This window comes from Nansenia antarctica (genome assembly GCF_963989245.1).
Source record: "Nansenia antarctica genome assembly, chromosome: 8".
NCBI classification, from domain to species: Eukaryota; Metazoa; Chordata; class Actinopteri; order Argentiniformes; family Microstomatidae; genus Nansenia; species Nansenia antarctica.
Window position 1 is genome coordinate 41,591,822 of NC_137678.1, and position 11,329 is coordinate 41,603,150.

The 11,329-nt window shown below is 48.3% G+C and overlaps 1 protein-coding gene across 1 annotated transcript in view; it reads right to left on the reverse strand.

The window, feature by feature from the left end:
* Positions 1 to 3,386: 3,386 nt before the first annotated feature.
* The window catches only part of gpr37b (G protein-coupled receptor 37b), a gene marked incomplete at both ends in the record, with an annotated part of 102,228 nt that continues 94,285 nt past the window's right edge, over positions 3,387 to 11,329 (reverse strand). The window contains one exon of the mRNA XM_080538360.1: positions 3,387 to 4,208. Coding sequence (XP_080394486.1) covers positions 3,387 to 4,208 — 822 coding nt within the window. The remainder of the gene's footprint in view (positions 4,209 to 11,329) is intronic.

Genomic DNA, 11,329 nt, shown 5'->3' on the forward strand with positions numbered 1-11,329 from the left:
CCGCATCATTTGTCAGCTTATCTGGGACATGATGACAGCACACAATACAGTTTGATCTCAGAGGGAAGGAGAAGACAAAAAACACACAGACAAAAGCTTGATTCACGGTGCGCAAACCGACTCTGTCTCTTCAATCACGCTGTTTTAATTGGGGCTTTTTGGTTCAGAGGTGGGAAGGTGTCAATGTAGAGGGAATTCATTAATTCACAATTACTGCTCCTGATGAGAATACAATTATGTTCATTCTAACAATCAAGGACCGTAGATGAGAAATGGCATTAGCTCTGGTCTGTTTTCCCGTCTGTTGATTGTCATTAAAGTGATGTTCCATGTCTTGGAACATGTCTGCTTTGGCCCTGACCTTGGCTGTAGTGGATTATACCAGACAGTTTTTAGTTAGATATATCTTGCTTACTTAGATACTGAATAGTGTATGTTTTAATTCTGGAAATATGTCCAATAACACCTTGCAGACACTCCAACTCATGACAGAATCCCTTTCTGAAGACTTGTTTTTCAGTCTCACTGACCACACCATTAAGAAGGTCCAGCAGAGACTGTCCTTTCTCAGACAGCTGAGAAAGTACAGGGTCAAACAACAGCTACTAGGTCCAGCTTTACACAACCACCATTCAGAACACTTTCACTTCATTGATTCAAGAAAGAGACTAGAGAGGTTTGTGTCGAAAGACTCAATGACCGCTGGCCGTGACCTTCCCTCAGTGAGCTCTCTGTATCACACACACCACCATCACTGACCACTCCCATCCAGCCCATCACCTCTTCCACCTTCTGGAACATGCTAAAAGCCACTGACGACCAAAAACTGCCCATTTAAAAGAATCTTTTTTCAGAACATTAAACTCCCTTTGCTAGAATGTCCCTCGTCTCGCTACTCAGTATCTAAGGAAGGAAAATATTGAAGTAAAAACTCTCTGGGAAAGAAAAGTGGAACATCCCTTTAACATAGACGTTTACAGGGACTGTTCTGCCTAGTTCTGCTGAGATGCCTGTTCAGCGCACAGACAGAAATAGCAATTCTCCCTCCTCCAAGACATCAAATAGAGCGGAAGCGTGCGTATGAGAAATGAAAGACCACCTCTTCACAGCAGTGGGAGTCGAGTCCTCTGTGGACCGAATAAGACTTCACCGGAAACGCCTAGCATCTGTTCAGTGTACCACTGACAGCTAATTCTGTTATGGGGATAAACATTCGTCTTTCCCTTATCGCAAATGAACACGGACTCACAAAGGAACACCAGACGGTTTGCTGTCGTCATCGTTGTATAACACTGCAGAGAAAAGATATACTGTATAAGTGGATCACATGCAGGGATGGGGCCTATTGATGAATGTCTTAAGGACCGTCTTTTATCTAAAGATTGAACATCTAGGGCCACCGTTGGCATTTAACAACTGTAGAATGTTTAGCCCTGGGTGTAACCTGAACTCTAATCGTACCGGGAAGAATGATAGTGTATGCTCAGCAACAGAATACAAAACCCAGTCATACACTTAGAAATTTAATATACAGTTCTCAAGATAAAGTTGTTGTTTTTTTTTTAATCAAAAGGACGGTTTTTGGCTATATAAAAAGCTACTTAGAAACCAGTTACAGTACTAGACTGACAATTGTTGTGTGCTTACAATACATCTTCTGGTATCAAATACAGACACATCGGTTCAGAGTGAAGAAGAAGATACGCACAAAGTTCAATCAATGTTTTCAAACGGTTTACAAGAATCACTTCATCAAGAGTTTGAACCACGGCACTACACACTCAGCCATTTATAATAAGTTACTCTGAGTAAGAAGCAGAGATAGATACCCTCTGAGTGACACTAATATAAGGGCACAACAAATAGACAGAGAAAAAGAAGAAGGTGTTTGGCAGTGCAGAGTCAACTGGAAAATGAACTGCAATAACTATTACAGTATATTAATTAGCACAAAAAATAACATAGCTTATAAGGTACATATATCCTTCCTTCATAAGAGAGACAGAGAGTGTAGCATACAGTATGTACAGTCCAAAGTCTAAGGCGTGAGTATGTGCAGACTTTGAGTGAGTCCAGTCCAGTCGCCAGGCCAGTCGCCAGTCCAACCCAGGCCTAGTCCCAGTCCTAACCCCAACCCCAGCCACAGTCCCAGCCAAGTCAAGTACAGTCTTGTCTTCTCCTGTGTCTTCCTCGCCCAGCCTCTTCAGCAGACAGTGATATATTTTGGGGCTGTGTGATTGGTTGAGTTGTGTAGTGTTGTTGTTATGTCGTCCCCTCAGGAGGGTGATTCTGGCAGTTGTGTAGTAGGAGTGACCCATGACGGCAAGTATGTAGCTAGTTGTATAGAGTCCCCCTCAGGAGTGCCACCTGACTGGTGTGTAGTTGTATAATCTTAGCCCAGGGAGCCTGGCAGGTCTGTCGCTGTAGTTGTGTAGTTGTATAGTCCTGGCAGTTGAACCCGGCTGGTGTCCAGTTGTGTAGCATGAGCACCTGGCGTGTGTGTGTAGTTGTGTAGTCCCCTCTGCAGTTGCGAGGTGTGTAGTTGTGTGTCCTTGTGTCTAGTCCCCTCTGCAGTTGCGAGCCTGCAGGTGTGTAGTTGTGTAGTAGTTGTGTGTAGTCCCCTCTGCAGTTGAGAGCCTGCAGTTGTGTAGTAGTTGTGTGTAGTCCCCTCTGCAGTTGCGAGCCTGCAGGTGTGTAGTTGTGTGGTAGTTGTGTGTAGTCCCCTCTGCAGTTGCGAGCCTGCAGGTGTGTAGTTGTGTAGTAGTTGTGTCTAGTCCCCTCTGCAGTTGCAAGCCTGCAGGTGTGTAGTTGTGTAGTAGTTGTGTGTAGTCCCCTCTGCAGTTGCGAGCCTGCAGTTGTGTAGTAGTTGTGTGTAGTCCCCTCTGCAGTTGCGAGCCTGCAGGTGTGTAGTTGTGTAGTAGTTGTGTGTAGTCCCCTCTGCAGTTGCGAGCCTGCAGGTGTGTAGATGTGTAGTAGTTGTGTGTCGTCCCCTCTGCAGTTGCGAGCCTGCAGGTGTGTAGTTGTGTAGTAGTTGTGTGTAGTCCCCTCTGCAGTTGCGAGCCTGCAGGTGTGTAGTTGTGTAGTAGTTGTGTGTAGTCCCCTCTGCAGTTGCGAGCCTGCAGGTGTGTAGTTGTGTGTAGTCCCCTCTGCAGTTGCGAGCCTGCAGGTGTGTAGTTGTGTAGTAGTTGTGTGTAGTCCCCTCTGCAGTTGCGAGCCTGCAGGTGTGTAGTTGTGTGTAGTCCCCTCTGCAGTTGCGAGCCTGCAGGTGTGTAGTTGTGTGTAGTCCCCTCTGCAGTTGCGAGCCTGCAGGTGTGTAGTAGTTGTGTGTAGCCCCGTCTGCAGTTGCGAGCCTGCAGGTGTGTAGTTGTGTAGTAGCAGAGGAGTCCTTAGCAGTTGGACCCGGCCGGGGTATAGTTGCTCAGCTCCCTGCGTATGGTGCTGAAGGGCGACAGCTCCAGCTCCGTGGTGCACTCGTGCTCGTTGTCGTCGCTGGCCGTGGCGGAGGAGTGCGCGTGGTTGCAGCAGCAGCAGCAGCAGCAGCAGTAGTCCAGGAAGGCCCTGCCCAGCGGTCGACAGAGCAACAGCAGCAAGGCCGGCGTCACCGCCGCCCGGCAGAACAACAGGAGCTGGGACAGGAGGTGGAGGACGGCCATGGTGTGCTCCGGGACGCCCGCCGCCATGTACACCGACACAATGTTGCAGATGTTCTCCGGGACCACGCAGGCGCCGTAGACGATGGCCAGCGCCACCACCGTGCAGTTCATCTGGCTCTCCAGGCGGATCTGCTTCTTGTTGCCGCGGACGCTGGCCTGCTCGGCCCGGCGGATCTTGCGGGCGGTGACCAGAGAGCAGCCGATGGTGAAGAGCGTGGGGAGGCAGAAGTAGCAGCCGAAGCACCACCAGAGGCGGGCGCCCTCGTAGGTCAGGCCCAGGACGTAGAGGGTGTCCGGGAGGGTGGTGGAGATGCGGACCACGCACCGCTCCGTCGGGGGCTCTTCCGGGATCTCGGATTCGTCCGTCACCAGCTGCCGGATCAGGAGCTCCGGAAGAGCCAGGAGCAGGGCGCCGATCCAGATGACGGCGAGCTTGGCGGTGGTGGAGGTGCAGTTCTCGATCATCTCGTAGTACATCTGGACGTTGGTGGCGGCGCGGAAGCGGTCGATGCACAGGGCGCAGAGAGTGAAGGTGGTCACGCCCAGAGACGCCACCTGGACAGACACATTGGCAGAGAACGATGTTGAAAAATATGATCATATATCGATAATGACATGACAATATTGAACATTTAGCAGACACTATTATCCAAGGATGCATCATATACCCACTGATAGGGTACCAACTGATCCTTAGCGTAATCAATACCGTTACCATGACGTTTCTGTACAATTCTGAGAAATCAGGCATTGTACTGTTTGATGCCTAATTTCACACTGTCTACTCTACAACTTTGACTGTTTTTATAGCCTCAGGACTCTTGGCAGAGTGCAGAAACAGGAACATATTCATCTGCAGCTGGAAACCCTTTCAGAGTTGTCGTGTCAGATGCCAAGCAGTTGACTAAAGGGGAAACTGACTCCCCCTAGCCCTGTTGGAACACAGCTTTGGTGGTTACTGCTGCGGCAGCTTTCTCCACGACCATTAATCCTCTGTGTTTGTATATACTGTGTGTGTGTGTGTGTGTGTGTGTGTGTGTGTGTGAGAGAGGCCCTTCTTTCTCACTTAATTAAGTGCTGCAGATGGCCCTGTGAGGCCAGGGCTACAGGGCTCTAAAGCCATACATCCTGCATAGATAGAGGAGGAACCACACATGGGTCATCTAAGCCAGACCTGCTCTGCTCTAATAAGGCAAGCCATCAGGGACAATCATTATCACGATAGGGCTAGAGCCAATCCAGACCACACTGGGCTGCCTTGAATATCTTCCTTTTACATTGTCCTTTCCGGGACACTGTTTCAGCAACTATGGCGGTCTACGTAAGCAGGCCATTCCTGTACAGCTCAGCTTGGCTCAGCTCAGTTTGGCTCTAATGTGAATTACGTTAATGAGAGAGCCTCTACAGGAAACATTTAAACTAATAATAGGTGCTACACAAGGGGCAGTAATGTCCTTATCCATGAAAACTGCAAATCAGCAACATTATTATCATGTGTGTGTCCAAGAATACTTGTTTTCAATAGGCTTAGCCTACCATTCAACCAATGGGCAGTTACTACAACAAAACCCCCCAAAAAGTCCCAAGACAAGTACAGGTAGTCAGAGAGCCAATCTCCTCTGATATCTCTAGGTGTCTGTCTGCTTCTTCCCTGCTCCATAATACCCACCCTGGCTGCCACACACAGGTGAATACATGGTGAATATTTCATAGCCTAAACACTGGGATGGAATGCTGTTATAACAGTGTCAAACGGAGCAGAGAGAACGCTTTAAACACGTCACCCACGGCAACAAGGAAGGGAAGAGGCGCACAACAAGTCCAGCTTTGTGTGCAGAAATGTAGATTACAGTGTTAGGCCTCTGTGTGTATGTGTGTGTGTGTATGTGTGAGTGAGTGTACAGCACGTGTGTGTATGAGACAGAGAGAGGAAGACAGAGAGAGAGAGAGAGAGAGAGAGAGAGAGAGAGAGAGAGAGAGAGAGAGAGAGAGAGAGAGCGCAAGTGAGCGAGCGTGTCAGTGTGCATGCTTGCAGGCGTGTGACCCTTCGTGCCCGTGTGTGTGTGTGTGTGTGTGTGTGTGTGTGTGTGTGTGTGAGAAAGAGAAAGAGTGTAATTATCGATATGACAGCCTGATGTCTTCATTAAGATTAATGTCCAATTTGGCACATTCCCTACAAGAACCTAACCCCTGTCATGTCCACTGTGTCCTAGTGACAGGTAGGGCTGTATTGTAGCCTATTTGTCTCAGGTGCTTGTACGACAGGTGATAGAGACATTTCCCTAGTGTTGATTTCAATAACGGACCATTAATTTCCTTATTATGGCCCTCTGCGCCAGTGACACAAAGGACCATGCTATTAATTGGAGTTTAATGGCGACTGGGAGACGGGAGGACCCACCCCAGCCATATTGGATCCTGAGTAGCTGTCAGGGTAATGAGTCTTATCTTTTGACAAACGGGCTAGCGAATCTCAGGCACGCACGCACACACACACAGCCACCCACACACAAACCAGTCACCTTCCCACCACCACCAGCCACCCAACCACCCACCCACCCACACCAACACACACACACACACACACACACACACACACACACACACACACACACAAAAGGCTATTAAGGTCAGTCTTTCCCAGACTGACTGTGTGTGACCGTCCAGACTAGCCCAAGCCATAACTCTAATAGGGAAAGCCCTGCCACAGGAAACCATCAGTCTAACCCCCCCAGACCAGGGACATGGGTCATTACTGACACACTGGGTTATATCTGGACCTGGGCACCTGGCTGGGGTTATAATTATGACACTGTCTGGGATGTCGGAACATTAATATTACCTTAAAGGTCCCCTACGGTTTGATTTAGCTTCACTCCTGAGCATCTCATAAACTAACGTGTGCATTTGTTTTGAAGGAAAATCGTTAATAACGTTTCTTTTACGATTTACTTTCCCTAGCTTCTTTCTCTCTTGGGCAATACATTTACATTTACATTTTTGGCATTTAGCAGACACCTTATTCCAAAGCGACTTACAATCAATACATTTGAATCCTAAGCATGTGAATCAGCAGTCCACCATTCGTTGCAGGAAGAGTACTCTAGCTCGGGCCCGGGGCCACTGATAGAAGGAAAAACCTTCTCCCTATTATCGCCTTCTACTAAAACTTTTATTTTTATTTTATTTTATTATTTTTTTTCTGGAGAAACTGAGAAACAGTACAAGGGGGGCAATAGAAGTTCTTAGGGACACAGTAGAGGGGAAAGCAGGTGTCTTTAGGAGACGTAGTGGTGAGGGTCAGAAGATGTCTCAGGAGGAGCAGTTAAGATGTAACCTGAAGAGATGGGTCTTCAGTCTACGACGGAAGATGGGTAGTGACTCTGCCGTTCTGACAGCCGTTGGGAGCTCATTCCACCAGCGGGGAGCCAGTGTTGTGAAGAGACGTGATCGGGCAGCCCGACTGCTGTGTAGAGGAGGTGGGGCCAGTCGGCCAGCCGAGGTGGAGGAGCGGAGTGAGCGGGCAGGGGTTTGGGGGGTTACCATTTCCTTCAGGTAGGCAGGGGCTGTCCCTTTAGCTGCCTGGTATGCAAGCACCAGGGTCTTGAATCTGATGCGAGCTGCTATCGGGAGCCAGTGCAGGGTGCGAAGGAGAGGGGTGACATGCGAGTATTTGGGGAGGTTGAATACCAGCCGGGCAGCAGCATTCTGGATGAGCTGCAGAGGTCTAATGGCTGAAGCGGGGAGCCCAGCCAGGAGTACATTGCAGTAATCCAGGCGGGAGATGACCAGTGCCTGGGTCAAGAGTTGCGCTGCCTCTCTGGTAAGGAATGGTCGTATCCTTCTGATGTTGTAGAGCAGGGGTCGGCAATAGGCGGCCCGTGGGCCATTGCTGGCCCGTCACCAATAATATTTGGCCCAGCAGATTATTTTGAGAATCCACTTTTTTTATTTTTTTATTTTTTATAATAATATCGGACCGACAGTCCCACATATAGCGCCTATAATGTCCGAATAGAGAATCGAACTCCACCTGAATAATGCTTATTGTACTTTTATCCATGTTGAGAGAGAATGACACAGGGACAGACAATCAGGCAGCGGGGTGCACCGAAGCGCACTGACGCTGAACCCCTCAGAGTGAATCATAAGCAGGTGGACAACGCGTCACGGTGCTGAAATAGCCGACATACCGTGTGTGGTTTGAACAAAATAACACGAGCTCAGTAAGCCATTCAAACGTAATGTTTACGTATATTTGACTGCAACACACATATGAACAGTAACAACGCAAATTCTGTTTAATTTTCTGAAAAACATTGAAAACAAAATCGGCGCAAACAAAAAGCATCTCCCATCGGTCAGTATTTGCTTGATATCTGGTGATATTGACGTCACTTTAATCCACAGGCAGTTCTCAAGGTTTTTATGCATCCATCGATTCCTCTCGTGCGTCTTTATCGCATTCATTGACGAAAAGGACGACTCGCATGTATAGAAAGGGAACATTGTGAGCACGGAAAATGTCTCTCACAACGGCTTTGCATTGATGAAACCAGGTAGGATGAACATATAGTTCGCTGTCCATTCCTCTTTAAATGCCCTGTTTCCACCGTCAACTTTCCTCTTTAGACCTTTGGAGAGTGACATTATGTTTCTCTTGCTAGCAGGTTAAATGTTTGGCTAACTTCACCCGGCACGCAAACAACCAATCCAATAATAATAATGTGACCTTGTCTGGGAGGAGGGGGGAATAATTATCAGAATGAAACTATGTTACATAATTATTAGAATAAGTTAGGCTACGCTACATCGTCAGTCCACACATTTATTATTAAAAAATATGGAAAAGTGTGAAACTACGTTTCAACGTTGTTGAGAATCACAACACAAACTCGCTAGTCAAGCCAAAATACTGCAACATAATGGATTGGACAGCTACCTAGTTAACTAGAACACTACTTTACATTGTTAGCAGGTTCACAAAACAAGCTGTTAGTTGACTAGCGATGTGTACAGTCGAAAGAAAAGTCAAAGCATTAGAACGTGTCACATTTTTAAACAATCAATTACTTAAATTAGCCTTTGATTATGTTCGGGCCCGCCATCTAGTGGCTAAAAAAAATTTGGGCCCGAGGCCAAACCTAATTGCCGACCCCTGTTGTAGAGGAAGAATCTGCAGGAGCGAGCCGTTGCTGCAATGTTCTCCGCACAGGAAAGTTGGTTATCCAGGATCACTCCAAGGTTCTTGGCTGTCAGGGAGGGGGTTACAGTAGAGTTCTCCACTGTGATGGAGAAGTCTTGGAGAGGGCAGGCTTTCCCGGGAATGAAGAGGAGCTCGGTCTTGTTAAGATTGAGCTTGAGATGGTGGTCAGCCATCCAAGTTGAAATGTCAGCGAGACATGCTGAGATACGGGTTGCCACGTGTACATCAGACGGGGGGAAGGACAGGAAGAGTTGAGTGTCGTCTGCGTAGCTGTGGTAGGAGAGCCCATGTGAAGAGATTACAGAGCCAAGAGACTTGGTGTAGAGCAGCGTTTCCCAAACTGTGGGGCGCGCCCCCCTAGTGGGGCGCGGGGGTACTGCAGGGGGGGCGCAAAAAAAAAAACAAAAAAAAAAAAACTGTGGGAATACTGCTGCCTTTTGCAACATCGTACCTGTGTGAGATAGGCTTTTCTGCTGTTGCTGCTATCAAAAGCAAATACAGGTCGAAGTTGAACATTGAGAATGAACTGAGAGTGGCAGTCTCAAAACAACAACCCCGGTTTGAGAAGATTTGCAAGGCAAAGCAAGCACACACAAGTCATTGATCGTAATTGTGATAGGAATGTGTAGAGTAAGAATAGTGATGCAGTAGAAATTAGTTAATGTTGATATGTTGAATATTTCAGTGGCACAGGATCATTTGCCAAGCACTTATGTTCCTTTTCAACCCATAATAAAATATAAAACTATAGTTGGATATATGTGTCTTGTTATTATTAGAAGAGAAAATGTAATGTTTGTACAACTTTATACAATTAATTATATCAATCTAGGTGGGGACCGGGTTAGGGGGGGCTCGAAAATATTTCCAATTACCCAAGGGGGGCCTGATTGAAAAAGTTTGGGAACCGCTGGTGTAGAGGGAGAAGAGTAGGGGCCCTAGGACGGAACCCTGGGGTACTCCAGTGGAGAGGGTTCGTGGAGAAGATAGCGATTCTCTCCAGGTCACCTGGTAGGAGCGGCCCGCCAGGTAGGAAGAAAACCAGGAGTGTGCGGTGCCAGAGTTGCCCAGGTCTGAGAGGATGGAGAGAAGGATCTGGTGATTGACTGTGTCGAAGGCAGCAGACAGGTCAAGGAGAATGAGAACAGAGGAGAGGGAGGAAGCTTGGGCAGAGTGGAGGGCTTCCGTGACAGCAAGGAGCGCAGTCTCAGTGGAATGCCCAGCCTTGAAGCCGGATTGGTGGGGGTCTAAGTGATCCATCTTCCGGAGATAGTCAGTCAGTTGTTTAGATGCCGCGCGTTCAAGGGTTTTGGAAGGGAAGGAGAGAAGGGATACAGGTCTGTAGTTGTGGACAGATGATGGGTCAACGGTAGGTTTCTTGAGGAGAGGCTTGACTCTGGCTATTTTGAAGGCCGCTGGGACAGATCCAGTGGATAGGGAGGAGTTGATTAGGGTGGTAAGGTAAGGAAGGATGTCGGCGGAAATGGATTGGAGAAGGGGGGTGGGGATGGGGTCAAGAGGGCATGTGGTTGCCCGCTTTGATGTGATAAGTGTGAGAATCTCATCGGGGGAGAGGGGGAAAAAAGATGACAAGCCAGAGATCGAGTGTCGAGGGGAGAGTTTGGAAGGGGTGTTAGCATTGTTAGTGGGAACAGTGTTAGCATTGTTAGTGGGAGGAGGGAGCGGTGGGGGGGCAAAGGTGCTGCTGATGTCATCCACCTTTTTTTCAAAGTAGGTGACAAAGTCATCGGCGGACAGGGAGGAAGGAGGAGGGGGAGGAGGTGGATTAAGGAGTGAAGAGAAAGTGGAGAACAGTTTTCTAGGATTAGAGGCAGAAGAATGTATTTTTGAATGATAGTAGGATGTTTTAGCAGCTGATGCCGAGGAGGCGTAGTTGGCAAGGAGAGAGTGATAGAGGTTAAGGTCATCAGAAAGGCCAGTTTTTCTCCATTTCCTCTCAGCTGCTCTGAGCTCTAGTCTACAAGCATGTAGCGTTTCAGAGAGCCAGGGAGCTCGAGGAGAGGATCGAGCTGGCTTCAAGGTTAGTGGACAGAGGGTGTCGAAGGATGAGGTGAGAGCGGACAGGAGGGTTGAGGATGCCGCATCAGTGGATAGAAGGGAGAAGGATTCGACAGAGGGTAGGGAGGATAGGACAGAAGAAGAGAGGGTGATGGGGGACAGGGTACGTAGGTTACGACGAGAGGGTCTTAAGTGGTTAGAGGCTGAGAGGGAAGAGGAAGTTTTGAGGGGAAGGGAGAAGGATATAAAGTGGTGATCAGAAACTGGGAGAGGGGTAACGGTAAGGTTGGAAGTGTGGGAAGATCTGGTGAAGACAAGGTCGAGCTGATTGCCTGCCTTATGAGTCGGAGGAGAGGGGGACAGGGTAAGGCCGAAGGAGAGGAGAAGGTCAAGTACTCCAGAAAGCGGGTGTCTACTGCTGGGGTGTGTCTCCGTAAACCTAAAAAATCAA